We start from the raw sequence: 17,980 nt of genomic DNA, 5'->3' as shown, positions 1-17,980 counted from the left end.
ACAACAACAAAAAAAAACAAGTTTCATCAGACTTGTATGCTTGAGCTGGCTTTGCACTAGAATTCTCACATCTCAGCCTCCTGAGTAGCTAGGATTACAGGCATGAGTCACTAGCACTTGGCTTTTAACTTTATGCTTACATGATCAATGTTCTCTTAATGTTCTAGATAAACTGGCTGACAGATGGCAGGTGGGCAGTTATATGATTTTGTAATTATGAAAGATGACAGAAGAGAAAACAATTAGGGGTAAAATATTTACAAAAGGTTAATTATCCTTTTTTCTGCTGTATTTAAATTGAATCATGAGAAGAAACAGTACATTAACACAAACACATAATTTTTACTTACTCTTATTAATCTTGAATTTGGAAATGTTTCTTTTTTAGTTTAGACACAAGGACATAACAGGCAATTATTGCAACCAGGAAAAACTAACCTTAAGTCATGTCTTGTTTGTCCAGTGCTTTAACAGACCACTCTCCTGGAACATCAAGTCCTCATCACATGCCTGAATGGTGGGCGACATGACACTGCTACTAAACATTTGTCCAGCATGAATTTCAAAGGGGGAAGATTAGGATAGGAATCTCCAGGATGGAAAGGCAGAGACTGAGATTCTAGAGTCAGACTTGAGAGTTTCCAGGTCATTTTACTGTCTGTTCTTGCATAGAGAAAACATTCTATGGTCTCTTGTTGGATGAATAAATGCTATGATCTCACAGGCACATGGTTGGGAAAGATAATGAATGCAAATCGGATGTCATTTAGTCTTTTTCTTTTATTTCTCCCTGCAGGTTTTGGGGCTTGAACTCAGGTCCTGGGCCCTGTCCCTAAGCTTTTTTTGCTCAAGGTTAGCACTCTACCACTTGAGCTACAGCTCTACTTCCAGCTATTTGGGGCAGTTAAGTGAAGATAAGAATCTTGTGGACTTTCCTGACCAGTCTGGCTTTGAACTACGATCCTCAGATAGCCTTTTGAGTAGCTAGGATTAGAGATGTGAGCCACCAGCACCAGGCTGTCTGTCCCTTGGTCTTAAAAGTTGCCTTCTGCAGCTGGGCGCCGGTGGCTCACGCCTGTAATCCTAGCTACTCAGGAGGCTGAGATCTGAGGATCACAGTTCAAAGCCAGCCCGGGCAAGAAAGACTGTGAGACTCCTATCTCTAATAAACCACCAGAAAACCGGAAGTGGTACTGTAGCTCAAGTGGTAGAGTGCTCGCCTTGAGCTGAAGAGCTGAGGGACAGCGCCCAGGCCCAGAGTTCAAGCCCCATGACGGACAAAAAAAAAAAAAAAAGTTACCTTCTGCAAGTACAAGGGGGGTCATTGCCTTCCCTGATCCCACCAGCCTCTCTTAGGAACTGTGGCAAGGGTCAACCTGACTACTGATCTCAGTGAACTCTTTTATGATGGGAATTCTCCTTTCTCTTCAAATTTATGAAAAGGCTTGGAATCCATCTTTTATAAATGCTTTTTACTGAGGCAACCAAGCTAATTTCCTGATGCATTTGAACAGACTCAGGTAAGAACCTGCTATGTAAATGCAAGCTATAAGATTATATAGCAACCTGGGTTTATAGGTCAAATGAGCTGGAAAATGATTTTTCAGTCTTTTTCTCAGCGTTTTCCAAGCCAACCCTTCACGGTATTTCCTGGTCTCCCTGGAGATTCCAAGGGCTGGAAGGGAGAATTATCCATCAAGCCTTTTCTCTGACCTCAGCAGGAAAAAATAACCGGAACACACAAGTCGTTATGAAGGATGCATGCATCATTTTTTTTTTCCCTTGTAGGGAGAGGCGGAATGGGATCACGCCCTTCTTCCTCTGGGAGGATTTCATGCTAAGCACCCCAGGTGGCAGCCAGTGTTCATCTGACTTGTGCCTGTCTTGCAGCCCGAGTTCATGGCCTCCTCCCCACAATTTACCGACCCGCACCTGTACGTGTGGAATGCCACCGGAAACAGATTGTTGCACCGCGTGGAAGGCATAAAGTTGAAAACACGGCCGGCCCAGTGCACAGATTTTGTGAGCATCAAAAAACAACTGGAGATGTTGGCCAGAATGAAAGTCACGCACTACCGATTTGCTCTAGACTGGGCCTCCATCCTCCCCACGGGCAACCTGTCTGTCATTAACCGACAAGTGCTCAGGTACTACAGGTGTGTGGTCAGCGAGGGGCTGAAGCTCAGCATCTTCCCCATGGTCACCTTGTATTACCCCACCCATGCCCACCTGGGCCTCCCAGGGCCTCTCCAGCGCCGAGGCGGGTGGCTGAGCCCCTCCACCGCCCAGGCCTTTCAGGACTATGCCGGGCTGTGCTTCCAGGAGCTGGGGGACCTGGTGAAACTCTGGATCACCATCAATGAGCCGAACCGGCTGAGCGACATCTACAACCGCACCAGTAATGACACCTACCGGGCGGCGCACCACCTGCTGATGGCCCACGCCGGGGTCTGGCACCTGTACGACCAGCGCTACAGGCCGGCGCAGCGCGGCTTGGTGTCCCTGTCGCTGCACGCGGACTGGGCGGAGCCCGCCAACCCCTACGTGGACTCGCACCGCCAGGCGGCCGAGCGCTTCCTCCAGTTCGAGATCGCCTGGTTCGCAGATCCCCTGTTCAAGACCGGGGACTACCCGGCGGCCATGCGGGAGTACATCGCCGCCAAGGCGCGGCGCGGGCTGTCCAGCTCGGAGCTGCCCGTCCTGAGCGCGGCCGAGCGCAGGCTGGTGCGGGGCGCCGCCGACTTCTGCGCGCTGAACCACTTCACCACCCGCCTGGTGCTGCACGAGCCGCAGCGGGGCGGCGGCCGCGCCCACGCCGACCGCGACCTCCAGTTCCTGCAGGACATCACCCGGCCCAGCTCCCCCGCGCGCCTGGCCGTGGAGCCCCGCGGCGCGCGCCGGCTGCTGCGCTGGGTCCGCCGCCGCTACGGAGACCTGGACGTCCACATCACCGCCAGCGGCATCGACGACCCGGCGCCCCACGACGACCGGCTCCGGAAGTACTACCTGCAGACCTACCTGCAGGAGGCGCTCAAAGGTCAGGCTGGGTTCATTTGGGGTGGGGGGGGCGGGATGTCAGGTCTTCAGCTACAGTGAGGGATGGGGTTCTCATCGTTTTCCTTTCCATGAAAATGCAGCAGTGTGGGTGTTCATAGACTTTCCAGCTACATAATTTTTGTTTGGGATTTTTTTTTCTTGCCCATTCTGGGGCTTGAACTCGGGGACTGAGCACTGACCCTGAGCTTCTGTTGCTCAAGGCTAGCACACTACCACTTGAGCCACAGCTCCACTTCTGGCTTTTTCTGTTTATGTGGTACTGAAGAGTCGAACCCAGGGCTTCATGCATGCCAGGCAAGCACTCTACCACCAAGCCACATTGCCAGCTCTTCTTTTTTTGTGTGCCCCTACTGGAGTTTGAACTCAGGATCTGGGTGCTGTTTCTTAGCTTTTTCATTCAAGACTAATGCTCTAGAGATGGGAAGGTGGCTCAGTGGTAGAGTGCTTGCCTTGCATGCATGAGGCCCTGGGTTCGATTCCTCAGCACCACATAAGCAGAAAAAGCTGGAAGTGGTGTTATGACTCAAGTGGTAGAGTGCCAGTCTTGAGCTGAAGAGTTCAGGGACAGAGCCCAGGCCCAGAGTTCAGGCCCCACCACCGGCAAGAAAAAAAAAAAAAAAAAAAAAAAAAGACTAATGTTCCACCAGCTGAGCCACAGCTCCACTTCTGGCTTTTGGTGGTTATTTGTTCAGGGTGGCTTTTCAACTGCAATCCTTAAGATCTAGGCCTCCTGAGTAGTGAGGAGTGTGTCACCAGCACCTGGCTTCACCATCTTCCCTCCCCGCTCTGTTGTGTAGGGCTTGAACTTGGTCTGAGCACTGTCCCTGAGTTCTTTCACTCAAGGATGGTAGCTCTCTATCACTTGAGCCACAGTGCCACTTCTGGTTTTCTGATGGCTAATCAGAGATAAGAGTCTCACAGACTTTCTTGCCCAGGATGGCTTTGAACTACAATCCTCAGATCTCAGCCTCCTGAGTAGCTAGGATTATAGGTGTGAGACACCAGCTTCAAAATCTGAAATTTGCTATTCTCTCTTACATTTTTGGATTATTTATGGATAAATTTTACTTCAATCAGGGCTGGGAAGGTGGCTCAGTGGTAGAGCACTTGCCTTGCATGCCTGAGGCCCTGGGTTCGATTCCTCAGCACCACATAAGCAAAAAGGAAAAAGCTGGAAGTGGTGCTGTGGCTCAAGTGGTAGAGCGCTCGCCTTGAGCTAAAGAGCTGAGGGACAGCACCCAGGCCCAGAGTTCAGGTCCCACGACCGGAGCCCAAAAAACAAACAAAAAAATTTTTTTACTTCAATCAAGCACACTCACTCAAGTCTTCAATCCTCACTGCTTGGGGAGCAGAAATCAAGCAAGTGTGATTAGAAGCCAGCCTTAAAAAGAAAAAAAAAAAAAAAGGTTGTTTTTTTTTTTGTTTTTTAAATAAGACTCCCATTTTAACTAATGATGGACATGTTGTCATACACCTCTCATCCAAATAATGTAGAAGGTCCCTGGACTATGATCCTATTTGTGAGTACAAATAGGACATGAAGCAAGACCCTATCCTACCCTATCTCAAAAAAAAAAAAAAAAAAGAAAGAAAAGAAAAAACAATTACACATACACACACAAAGGGGGCTGGCAGAGGAGCTTATGTGAATAGCATTTATGAGCATATATGAACTTGGTTCAAATACCAGTACCACTAAAGCATTTTTTGCTTCATCTTCACCGTTGGTGTTAGCCAGTTTTACTGTTCCCCTCACCAAATACCTAGGAGAAACATTTAAGGGATGAGCTGTTTTTGTTTGTTGGCAGCTGGGAGGGATTACTTTCTTAAGCTGTTTTAAAGCCATCATGGCTGGCCCTTTCCTGGTCCATTGTGAGGCAGAATATCATGGCAGCATGGTATTTTCATGATAGACACAGAACAGAGAGGGGAATAAAAGAGAGTACAGAGAGAGAGGAAAACACAGTCCCAAATATATGTCCCAGTGACCTTGTTCCTGCTCCCCCTCCATACTACCCCAATGGGTTCAATGATTAAATCAAGAGCCCTGGTTACCTCTGGAGACATCCTCACAGACATATCCAGAGGTGTACGTTATTAATGTAGAAGGCATTTTTCTTCTTTTTGGTGCTAGTCCTGAGGCTTGAATTTAAGACTGAGGTGCTATCACTGAGCCTTTTTGCTTTTGTGCTCAAAGCTAGTGCTCAACCACTTGAGCCACAGCACCGTGTACAGATTTTGGGTGATTAATTGGAGATTAGGAGTCTCCAATTAATCACACCTTTATAGGGATCATCAATGGGGTGTTTAATGAGAATTATGACTCTTAAAGACATGGCCTGGGGCTGGGAAGGTGGCTCAGTGGTAGAGCGCTTGCCTTGCATGCATGAGGCCCTGGGTTCGATTCCTCAGCACCACATAAGCAAAAAGAAAAAAAAAACTGGAAGTGGCACTATGGCTCAAGTGGTAGAGCGCTAGCCCTGAGCTGAAGAGCTGAGGGACAGCGCCCAGACCCAGAGTTCAGTCCCCACAACCGGACCCCCCCCCCCAAAAAAAATAAAGACATGGCCTTAGCTTGTTTCAATAAGAACTAAGTACTTATTCAAAGACACTTCATTATACATTTGTGATGACTAATGTTTGGTTCTGATATTTTTCAGCATACCTGATCGATAAGGTCAAAATCAAAGGGTACTATGCATTTAAACTGACTGAAGAAAAATCTAAACCCAGATATGGATTCTTCACATCTGATTTCAAGGCTAAATCCTCCACAGAGTTTTACAGCAAGCTGATCAGCAGCCACGGCTTCCCTTCCCACAACAGTGGAACTAGATGTAGACAGACTCAGAGCAGCACAGAGTGCACTGTCTGCTCCCTTTTCCTGCAGAAGAAACCACTGATATTTTTCAGTTGCTGCTGTTTCTTCACCCTGGTTCTGCTATTATCACTCACTGTCTTTCATCGGCGAAAGAGAAGAAAATTTTGCAAAGCAAAAAACTTGCAGCACATACCACTAAAGAAAGGCCACAATAGAGTTCTTAACTAAACTCCCTTATTTCCATTGTCATAATAGCTGAAAAATTCACTCCAGTTCCATATACTGCTAACTTAAGAGAACATAGACCTGTACTGTAGAAAGGTGATCTGCGCTACAGCAGTAACCAGGTGATGGCAGTTAATGTCTCTGCAGTGTGGTCCAAGTGAAATTGGCTTTGTGTGGACAGACATCAGTGAACAAAGCTCTTGAAGCTGAAGGCTTCATTCTGACAACTAGCCTCTGACTGCCTGATTATGGCTTCAGGAAGTATGATAGCTATATTTCACTGTTTCCTACTGTAAATACTAGTAGTGACTCATGGAAAGAATTATCTTTCAAAATAAAGTTTTGAGCCCAGCGCTGAAAGCTACTCAGGAGCCTGAGATCTGAGAACTGCAGTTCAAATCCAGTCCAGGCAGGAAACATATTAACACAATTAAATATTAACAACAGAAAACCAGAAGTGGCACTCACTGTGGCTCAAAGTGGTAGAGCTCTAGCCTTGAGCAATAGTGCTCAGGCCCCAAGTTCAAGCACAAAATTGGTGTTCTAATTGATAACATGCAGCAATGAAGTTTAAGACACTAGAAAAGACTGACCATTGCAATCAAATGGATGGTACATCAACTAAGTGATGGGAAATAATCTTACTTGTCTAGCCAAAGCCAAATAGAACACTGCATATTTCTTCTTGCCAAGAAGTCTTGTGCTGGGCTCTGGTGGCTCATGTGGCTCATTCATTCTTTGCTAAGAGGTCAAAATATATTAGTTTTTTTCTGAGGTAGAAAGACAAAAGCACAGAAGTTACTATTATATTGGAGTTTAAAACTTAAGAGCCCTTTTCAAAGCCTTGAGAGGTCTAAAAATATGCTCAAGTAAATCGTGTACGGTTTGCAAAAGGAAGATGCTTTTGCTTTTTCTTTAAAAGGGCCCCAGAGCCAGGCTCTGGTGGCTCATGCCTGTAATCCTAGCTAGCTAAGCTACTCAGGAGGCTGAGATCTAAGGATCATGATTCTAAGGCAGACTTGACACTTAAATCTTTGAGACTTCAAGTATCTCAAGGACAGTTTCCAGGCCCCAAGAATGGCACCAAAAAAGAAGAAGAAGAAGAAGAAGAAGAAGAAGGAGAAAGAGGAGGGAAAGAGAAGGAGAAGGAAGAAGTCTTCTCTCCCCAAGTCTTAGTGATTTTTAAGTATGTTTTACAAAGAATGTTTTGGTGGTACTGAGGGAGAGACTTAACTCATGGGGACTGAACTCATGGCCTTGTCATTAGCCCTATTTCTGCACTAATTATTTTTAGGATAGCATTTCAGGACCCCTTTCTTGTTCTCAAATTGTTGGGATCACAGGTGTATACCATTAGAAGATGAAATCTCCTTGCCCAGGCATCTCAGCACCTGGCAATCTCAGCTCGCCATATAGCTTGGTAGTTACATGGGAGGCATGCACATCTGTACCCAGCTACAGGCTGAAAGACTATTTTTCAAAACTTGTTGGGCACTGTGGCTCATACCTGTAATCCTAGCTACTCAGGAGGCTGAGATCTGAGGATCACAGCTCAAAGCCAGCCCAGCCTGGAAAGTCTGTGAGACTCTTATCTATTAACTACCAGGCTCAAGTGGTAGAGCACTAACCTTGAGCAAAAGAGCTCAGGGACAGTGCCCAGGCTACAAGTTAAAGCCCCATGACTGACTGACCAAAAACAAAAACAAACAAACAAAAAAACCCAAGCCGGTGGCTCACGCCTGTAATCCTCTCAACTCAAGAGGCTGAGATCTAAGGATCATGGTTCAAAGCCAGCCTGGCAAGAACATCCATGAGACTCCTATCTCCAATAAAACACAAGAAAATCTGGAAGTGGTGCTGTGGCTCAAGTGGGAGAGTGCTAGCCTTGAGCTGAAGAGTTGAGGGACAGCGCCCAGGCCCAGAGTTCAAGCCCACTACTGACAAAAAACAAAACAAAAACCCACCAAATTTTCCTGCCTGGGCTGACCTTGAACCATAATCCTGTTTTCAGCCCTCCAAAAAGTTTTAACTAGCTATGAGTCACTAGCACCTCATCAGCAGTCCCCCTCACCCCCACCCCCACCCAGCCCAGAACTGTATGCTACAATTGTTACAATTATTACACTAATTATGGTAAAGCTAAACAATTTCAAAAAAAACACATTTTCTCCCCAACATCACAGATTCACCTAAGGTTCAATGAAAAAGAAACTTTTTTAAGCACTCCGCCACTTGAGCCACAGCACCACGTCCAGCTTTTTCTGCTTACGTGGTGCTGAGGAATCAAACTCAGAGCCTCATGCATGCAAGGCAAGCACTCTACAACTGAGCCACCTTTCCCCGCCCTCAATGAAAAATTTTAATGGATACATACATACAGCAAGATGAACCAGTTGATTAAGAATCTGCAATTAGGGGCTGGGAAGGTGGCTAGTGGTAGAGTGCTTGCCTTGCATGCATAAAGCCCTGGGTTCGATTCCTCTCAGCAATACATATGCAGAAAAAGCCAGAAGTGGCACTTTGGCCCCAATTGTAGAGTGCTAGCCTTGAGCTGAAGAGCTGAGGGAGGCGCCCAGGCAGGACCCACAACCAACAAAAAAAGAATTTACAACTAACTTTTCCAGTTTTGTTTTTTCATCATTAGTGTCCTTTGCTTCAAACTTTCTTTGGTCACGGGGCTTGAACTCTGAGCCTGGGCGCTGTCCCTCAGCTCTTTAGCTCAAGGCAAGTGTTCTACCACTTAAGCACAGTGCCACTTCTGTTTTTTTTGGTAGTTAATTGGCGATGAGTATCACAGATTTTCCTGATCTGGCGGTCCTCAGATTTCAGCCTCCTGAGTAGCTATGATTATAGATTACAGGTGTGAGCCACCAGCACCCAAGCTTGCTTCATGTGTTCATTTTTTGAAGTCCACTATCCTTCAGTGTTTTTTAATGTGGTCACGTTAAACCTAAAGCATGTTCCCCTTTTCCAAACTTACTGCCTTGCTATAAACAGTAGTGACATTCCTAGCCTGCCTAATGCTACAGATACTCTTGCAGTTTTGGGGAATAGACAAATAACCACACATGACTTGTTATGCTTACCAGAACATTAAGGTTTACCAAAAACTCAGTTTCAAAGTGTCAAAGGCCAATTACAGAACTGGTAGCTTTTGGCAAGGACAAAAACTTAATACTGTTTAAATGTCTGATTTCCAATGTTATTCTAAATAAATCGGTTTATGGTAATTAAACTAACCATAAGGTCAACACAGAATTGTGAGATTTTTGGCACTGTAACTGGGCTTTTCGACACTGATTACTCCTTTGTCTCCCAAGCTGTATACCAACTGGTTACTTCTGAACATTTCCATTAATAAAATATGACACTTAGGGGGGCTGGGAAGGTGGGGCTGGGAAGGTGGCTCAGTGGTAGAGCGCATGCCTTGCATGCCAGAGGCCCTGGGTTCGATTCCTCAGCACCACATAAGCAAAAAGAAAAAGCCGGAAGTGGCGCTGTGGCTCAAGTGGTAGAGTGCTAGCCTTGAGCTGAAGAGCTGAGGGACAGCGCCCAGGCCCAGAGTTCAGGCCCCATGACCGGACCCAAAAAAAAAAAAAAAAAAATATGACACTTAGATCTCAAGTATGTGGAATTACATCTCAGAGTTTGGTGAATAACATACAAGTATTTATACACAATAAAGACAAAGCCCTGCCAGGCATGGGTGGCTCATACCTAGCTAATCAGAAGGCTGATCTGAGAATCATGGTTTAAAGGCAGCCCAGGCACAATTCTGTGAAATCCCTATCTCCAATTAACCACCAAAAGACCAGAAGTGGCATTGTGGTTCAAGTAGTAGAGCACTAGCCTTGAGCTGAAGAGCTCAGACAGTGCCCAGGCAGAGTTCAAGCCCCAGACCAGGAGAAAAAAAAACCCTTCCCTTGGAAACTGCCTCTCCCAGTTAGTAAACGAAAATCATACCCTAGCTCCCAAAGCTACCAGGAAGTTACCACTATATACCTTATCTAGTCAGATAAATCTTACTCCCCCATCAACTGCCAAATTGCTATACCAGTTTGGCTGGGGGCTGGGGGCTGACGCCGGTAATCCTAGCTACTCAGGAGGCTGAGATCTAAGGATCACAGTTCAACTTACAAGACTCTTTCAAAGGGAAGCTTTAAGCTACTCAGGGGTTCTAGGACTGACATTTGAGTAGGTCAAGGCCTGCTCAAGTGCTTTCTAAAAGTTGTTGTAAGATTTATACCACCTGTAATACCAGCACTTGGGAGCCTGTGACTGAACATAGTATTCGGGAGCATAGGTGATATACCCACACACATTCCCAAGTACTCAATTTGTAAGAGTGCTGATCCTAGCTAGAATCCTGATCTCTAGCCCCACTCGCACAAAAAGTGGTAAGGAGGGCCCTTTTCTACACTACAAAAACTCTGTACATGCTTTACTATCCATACTGCTACTTTCCCTCATTTCTTTATGCATTTTATTTTTGAACATGTCTCAAACTTTCAAAGTAATGAATATACATTAGGCTTTTTCCAATGGACTGTGGTATGGAAAAGAAATTAAGCACCAGGGTTGGGTACAATGGTTCACACCTATGACCCTAGCTATCACGGAGGCGGATATCTGAGGATGGCACTCAGAAGCCAGTTGGGGCAGGAAAAAGAATCTTTAACTCTTCAACAAGCAAAAATTCCCTAAATGGATGCTCAAGTAATGGAACACCAAGTGTTGGGTGGAAAAAAGGGACAGCGCCCAGGCCTTGAGTTTAAGCCCCTATACTAGCACAAACAAAAACCCCACAGCACAAGGCAGTTAACTCATACTATTTCCAAGTATCAGCTGGGTGTTGGCCTATCTATAAACCTAGCTACTTGGCAAACTGGAAGGAATAAAGACAAGGCTATCCCAGATGAGATCCCATTCCAACAGAAAAGAACCTGGGCAGAGTGGTGGGCCTGGAATCCCAGCTATCGAAAGGGTAGACTGACTTGAAACCTACACTTCAGCACAGCTCAAGTGGTAGAGCACTCGCCCTGCCCTTAGTTCAATTCAAGTGCAGCCAACAAATTTGTCTAAGAAACTAGAATGCTGAAGTTTCCATTCAGTACAATACTTCAGGAATTTAAAGTTGGGAGTTCTTTAAAAAAAATATTCAGATCTAGAGACTGGAATAGCAGAGGTATAGGACAGACTTTGTTTGAGATAGGCCCTCTATGCAGAACAGGATAGAGTGTAACACAAAGTATACCAGGTATAATGAACACAAATGAACTGTACAACTCTACTTCTCAGCTTTTTGTTGGTTTTGGGACTTGAACTCTGGGTCTGGGTGCTGATCCTGAGCTTTTCAGCTCAAGGTGAGTGCTCTACCAATTGAGCACAGCACCACTTCCCATTTTCTGGTGGTTTATTGAACATCAGTCTCACTGATTTTCCTGCCCGGGCTGGCTTTGAACCGTCACCCTCAGATCTCAGCCTCCTGAGTAGCTACGATTCCAGGTGTGAGCCACAGGTGATCAGCTTTTTCAAACCTAAGTGTCTAGGGCATACTTATTCAAATGAAGACCAAAACAATATCAGACACCATCAGGATCATCCCAAAGTCATTTGTCCACTAACATGTGCTTCCTGCCAATGGTAACACATTCCCCTTGCCAAAAAATATTGTTAACCCCTCAATAGCCAGGGACTCATCTACTTGTTCCCAAAGGAAAAAAAAATTTCCCTCCTTGACCCATATATTTGACAAGTAGCTGAAAAAGATTTTAGTCTCAAAAATCAATAGAATTCTTTTATTGATTGCATCATGGAAATATCAGAAACTTGTCAGGATCCAGGATAGTCTCCAAAGATGCATTAACTGTAAATAAAAACAAATATGTAAATTTTAATTAATATCTGTCAAGTTTTATTCTAAATTATCTAAAACATTCTTTATGATTATGATTTATGGGGCTGGGAAGGTGGTTCAGTGCTAGAGTGCTTGCCTTGCATGGATGAGGTCCTGGGTTTAATTCCTCAGTACCACATACACAGAAAAAGCTGGAAGTGGCACTGTGGCTTAAGTGCCGGAGTGCTATCCTTGAGTAAAAGAAGCAAAAACATATATATAATTTACTTGTTCACAGCAACTTATTAATATAGCAAAATTCACCTAAACCCCACCTCACACCCTGCAAAATTTACTGTGTTATACCAAATGCAACCTGCCACCTGCTGCCATTATGACTTCCATCTGTCTTTTCTTTGCAGTGCTGGGAACTAAACCAGGGCCTCATGAATTTAAGACAAGCAATTTTTTTTCTATATTTTTTTGGGGGGTCCGGTTGTGGGGCCTGAACTCTGGGCCTGGGCACTGTCCTTCAGCTCTTCAGCTCCAGGCTAGCACTCTACCACTTGAGCCACAGCACCACTTCCGGCTTTTTTCTTTTTTGCTTATGTGGTGCTGAGGAATCGAACTCAGGGCCTCATGCATGCAAGGCAAGCGCTCTACCACTGAGCCACCTTCCCAGCCCTAATAATCTTTTTTTTTTGGGGGGGGGGGGAGATCCGGTTGTGGGGCTTGAACTCTGGGCCTGGGCGCTGTCCCTCAGCTCTTCAGCTCAAGGCTAGTGCTCTACCACTTGAGCCACAGCGCCACTTCCGGCTTTTTTCTTTTTGCTTATGTGGTGCTGAGGAATCGAACCCAGGGCCTCAGGCATGCAAGGCAAGCACTCTACCACTGAGCCACCTTCCCAGCCCCCAAGACAAGCAATTTAAGTCTACTAGTATAATCAAGACTTTCATCTACAACACGAATAAAACTTACAGATGCTAAAAGAACCTACCTTAGTTCTTATTCATCAGCCTGTTGAACTGTTCCTTTTTCAGAAACATAGATACCATCCAAAAATTTTCTGATATCCTTGTTTTTAACTGTTGTTGCCTGCTGAATTAAAGCAGCTATAAAAATAAAATGAACGTTATTTCATCAGTTACTCACTTCACCTTCTTTTCAAATGCTGAGGCAAGACAATTTCAAGTCCAAGACCAATCTGGGATACATTTTAGAGATCTCATTACAGAAAAACCCATGACCAGGCCACATGCTGCACACACACCATCATTTTGGTCAACAATAAACAGTAAACTGCATACGCAACAGTGTATTTACAATATATTTCATAATGGTGAACCCATTGTGCTTCCAGGCACATTAACATATAGCACAGGGCTGGGAATGTGCTTAGTGGTAAAATGCTTGCATAAAGTATACCTGAAGCCCTGGGTCCGATTCCTCAGTATCACACCAACAGAAAAAGTTGTGATGTGGCTTAACTGGAAGAGCAAAAGCTCAGGCCCGGAGTTCAAGCTCCATGATTGGAGAGAGAGAAAAAAAGCTCAGGGACAGCACCCAGGCCCCAAGTTCAAGTACCAAGACTGGCAAAAAAATTAACTCAACCTGCTGGGATTACAGGTGTTCTAACCTGCTTAGCAACTGTCCTATACTGTGTGTATGTGCTTGCGTGCATGGGCATGCGCCAGTCTTGGGGCTTTAATTCATGGTCCAGGCACTGTCCCTGAGTTTCTTTTGCTCAAGGTTAGTGCTTTACCACTTATGCCACATCTCAACTTCAGCTTTTAGTGTTTAATTAGAGATAAAAGTCTCATAGAAGCCAGGCACCAGAGGCTCAATGCCAGCCTGGGCAGGAAAGGCCAAGAGACTCATCTGCAATAAGCCACTCAGAAAACCAGAAGTAGCAGGGCACTAGCCTTGAGCTGAAGAGCGGAGGGACAGCACCCAAGCCGAGTTCAAGCTCTACAACTGACCCCCCCCAAAAAAAGCCTCACAGACATTCCTGCCCATGCTGGCTTTGAATTGCATCCTTTAGACCTCAGCCTCCTGAGCAGCTAGTACAGGTGTAAGCCACTAGCACCTGGCTGTCCTATACCTTTTTCTTCCCTGTCATGGGGTTTATGCGAGGTCTCTTGAGCTTTTTCATTCAAGGCTAGCTCTCTACCATTTTGAGCCACAGTCCCCCTTCCAGTTTTCTGGTGGCAGATCTCAGTCCCCCTGAGTAACTAGGACTACAGGTATGAGCCACTGGATGTCCTATTTTTTAAGTCAAGGACTGATTCCATTTAAAAATACAAAAAACTCCACTTGTCTAATGATGAATATTTGAGAATAATTGTTTTGTTTTTCAGGAATTGAACACATACAGGAAAAATTCCTTCACTAAAGGCTAAAAAATAAAACTTGCACAGGAAATAGCATTGAGAGTAGCCTTTTTAATTAACAGGTGGGCTTAATTCTCAATAAACTAACTGGACAACAAGCAGTATTAACTCTTTACCCACATGGAACTAATGCTCAAACTGTACTTGTCCTATACTTTTATGAATCTTGTCTACCTGTCTTTAACTATCTGAAGATTGAGGCCCTGGCTTAGAATCCTCAGCACCATATAAACAGAAAAAGACAGAAGTGGGGCTGTGGCTCAAGTGGTAGAACACTAGCCTTAAGCTGAAGAGTTCAGGGATAGTGCCCAGGCCCAGAGTTCAAGCCCCATGACCAAAACAAAACAAAACAAAAATCCAATGAAATGATTATAGTGTCACATATTGCAAATTTTAGGCAACAACTCTTTACAAGAAGTTACATATAGTAAGCATACAAACCTGAATTTGAGACAAGTTCAATATCATTTCCTTCAAGGATTAATTCATCTTTCTGGGCTTGAGAGACTGAACAAGCAACACCTAAAAAGAGAACATTTGTATGCTGTCAACATGAGAGCTGCATAAAAAAATGTGTAATAACTTCTAAGTCTTTGGGAGACTAATGGAAAGGGGTTGGACTGGCAGGGAATATAACAGAGGAATGAATACTACTGAATATAATAGTTATAATTATGAAAACAAAACAAGAAAACCTGCCAGGATGCTATTTTGGGGGAGAGGGAGACATGGAGTGATTGAAATAAATTGGAATGTGGTACAAACATATGGAGGTATAATAGTGGGAAACACCCTTTCCTGCAGAAGTTAAATTTACACGACGTTTGTACCCCATAAATATATACTATCAATTAACAAATAATGTAAAACCCTTTTGAAAGAATGCAAATTAAAAACAGAGCCAGGTGTTGGTGGCTCACACCCGCAACCCTGAAATCTGAAATCCAGGAATCACGATTCAAACCAGCCTGGGCAGGAAAGTCTGTGAGACTCTCATCTCTAATTAACCACCAGAAAACTGGAAGTGGTGCTGTGGCTCAAGTGGTAGAAAGCTTGCCTTGAGCTGAAGAGCTCAGGGGCAGTGCCCAGGCCCAGAGTTCAAGAACCATGACCAAACAAACAAGTAAACAAACAGCAGGGAATATAACTATATGTGAGCATTTGCTTTTAGAAGCCCAAGGTTCGGTCCACAGCACACACAAACAAGTTCCAACATCCTGCAAACCAGCAACTAACTAACCTTCTGGTTGTATAAAACTCCTATTTAATATCAACAAGTTTATAGATTGAAATATGATTGAAGTCTAGGCAATGCTAAACTCCAACCTTCTGAATATGTAAGGGATAGCATAAGAATCACATCTGAGGGCCCACTTACCTGTCCTCATCCTAACTCTTCGGATGTATTTCTCACCCAAGAAGTTTCGAATTTCAACTAGAGACCCATTCTCCTGAATAACAACGTTGATGGGGAAGTGAGCATACACAGACCTCATCTTGTAACGAAAGCCCTGTGATAAACAAAAGCTTTTCAGTTGGGTTCTCAATGGGTAGCCCAAGATGACTGGAACCTTCTAGCCTGCACTACACCTGGATTCAGTCTTGTTGCTTATAATTCTCACACAGCACTCATTGTCAGTTTTTTGTCACTTTTATCAAGACTCCTGTAATGTCATCAATATATACCACAGGGACAATTTTGTCTCCTTACTGGACTTTAAACCAATTATTTTCTTACGCAGTTAAGATCAAGGCAAAATGAAACAGAGCCCAGACTGTCAAGTAACTTAGTATGGGAAAAAAAAAGAGGATTCCCAAACCATGATGTAGGGCTTAACACTTACAATGTAGAGTTCCAGGTTCTAACACAAAGAAAACCACCTCAGCATGAACTTTAATTTTGGCAGTAGAGCATGTGTAACAAACACTGACATAAAATGCGCTTAGGAAAACAGGAAAATAAGAAACTTTTTCCATCCACACAAAGGATCCCCACAGTGACAGGTCCACCAAAAATTAATCAAGTCTTCACTATATGCTCAGGACATTTTTCATTAATAACCAACTCAGGGGCTAGAAATCAGAGGCAGAGCATTGTTCTCAGCATGTGCAAAGGCCCTGGGTTTAAAGTCAAGCAACACCCCCCCCTTAAGTTATGTTTAGCCAAGTTCTACAGTCCACAAAACTCACCAAATCACATGTGTAACCTATTTTTTCAGCACTACACATAAATGTTATACACATAAAAACAGATGAAAAACCTCTTCCAAAAGATTAAAAACAAAAAGCCTGACCATGTTTCTTACCAGAGTAACACCCTTGATCATGTTCTGTACATGACTACAGATAGTGCGCACGGTGGCCAGTTCCTTTCTGTTTCCCCACCATTTGTCAACTCGGAGCTGTAACAGAATAAAACTATTAGGAGAGGCATTTTCCATAGATACACAAGCTTTTAAGAGAACTCTTCCATTCACTTATTCAATCAACTACTGTACACTGGTCTTAATTAAACATGGGAAAAGCCAACCACATATTCTAAGAGGAAATAACCCAAGCCTCCCAATTTTTGTTCACGATGTTAACACATTCACTTCTGTGGAGCCAGTTCTTTTTTTGTTTGTTTTGGTTTTTTTGGGGGGTCCGGTCGTAGGGCCTGAACTCTGGGCCTGGGCGCTGTCCCTCAGCTCTTCAGCTCAAGGCTAGCACTCTACCATTTGAGCCACAGCGCCACTTCCGGCTTTTTTCTTTTTGCTTATGTGGTGCTGAGGAATCGAACCCAGGGCCTCAGGCATTCAAGGCAAGTGCTCTACCACTGAGCCATCTTCCCAGCCGGGAGCCGGTTCTTGACATAGAAGCAATTCTAGTATCCACACACACCCCCTCAAGAGCTCAAAAAACGAGAAAAAAAAAAAACCACAAAAAACACATTACCCTCTTCTTTTTCTTTCCAAGGAGGCTGAGTTCTACGTTGATGTGGTTGAAATCCCTCCGCAGGGTTCCGCGGGGACCTTTCACAATCACCGTGCGTCCCTTCAGAGTGATGTCGACTAAGGAGACAAGGAGCTCGTGAGCATGCAAGGCTTAAAGCACAGAGTAACAGACAAAACAGAAACACAAGCATGAACCTCGTACCGTTTTCTGGAATGTCGACAGTCTGATTACTGAGAATGGTCTTCATTCTGAAACACAAACAGTCGGGTGAGAAGGCTGGCGCCGGCGCTCAGGGTTTCACTCCTACCCGGAACTGCCAGGCCGAAAGGCTGGGGAGATGGGGGCCGAGACAGGGACCCCAAGCCACGAGTGTTTCGAAGCCTGACGAGCTCCCGCTCTGTCCAGCCCTAGCAGTCCCATCCGGGCGCGCCATGGCGTAAGACTGCAGGGTGGAGCAGGCCTAAAAGCCCAGAAAAGAACTTGTATCTGGCGCTGCCAGGCTCATAGGGCGCTTTCCGCACCGGGGGAAAACCAGGATGAGGACTCAGAACGTTGGACCCACGCTAGCGACTCTCCCGGCGCCGATGGCTTTAGATTTCCCCCCGGGACAAGAGCATAGAAGAACCATCCTCACCTCGCAGTAGATGGGGCAAAGAGAGAACGTCTTTCGTCATCACGTTCTTGTAGCCCGGAAGGGCCCTGTGTCTTACGTCATCA

General features: G+C 45.0%; 2 protein-coding genes across 2 annotated transcripts in view; one reads left to right on the top strand and one right to left on the bottom strand.

Annotated features, from left to right (window-relative positions):
• The window catches only part of Klb (klotho beta), a 39,066-nt gene extending 27,210 nt beyond the window's left edge, over positions 1-11,856 (top strand). Inside the window, exons 4-5 of the mRNA XM_070012463.1 lie at positions 1,891-3,037; positions 5,718-11,856. Coding sequence (XP_069868564.1) covers positions 1,891-3,037; positions 5,718-6,106 — 1,536 coding nt within the window. The 3' untranslated portion in view covers positions 6,107-11,856. The remainder of the gene's footprint in view (positions 1-1,890; positions 3,038-5,717) is intronic.
• A 16-nt stretch (positions 11,857-11,872) lies between these two features.
• Positions 11,873-17,955, bottom strand: Rpl9 (ribosomal protein L9). Its single transcript, XM_070012466.1, has 8 exons — positions 17,898-17,955; positions 17,465-17,511; positions 17,264-17,379; positions 16,636-16,731; positions 15,708-15,840; positions 14,771-14,851; positions 12,937-13,051; positions 11,873-11,969 (listed from the first exon to the last, which is right to left on the bottom strand). The coding sequence occupies exons 2-7, from the start codon at positions 17,508-17,510 to the stop codon at positions 12,945-12,947; spliced, it is 579 nt and encodes a 192-aa protein (XP_069868567.1). The 5' UTR covers position 17,511; positions 17,898-17,955; the 3' UTR covers positions 11,873-11,969; positions 12,937-12,944.
• Between the last annotated feature and the right edge of the window lie 25 nt (positions 17,956-17,980).

Source organism: Dipodomys merriami, unplaced genomic scaffold (genome assembly GCF_024711535.1).
Source record: "Dipodomys merriami isolate MVZ:Mamm:240054 unplaced genomic scaffold, mDipMer1.0.p SCAF_9, whole genome shotgun sequence".
NCBI lineage: Eukaryota > Metazoa > Chordata > Mammalia > Rodentia > Heteromyidae > Dipodomys > Dipodomys merriami.
The sequence above is the reverse complement of the archived record's forward strand: the minus strand, read 5'-3'. Positions and strand labels throughout refer to the sequence as shown.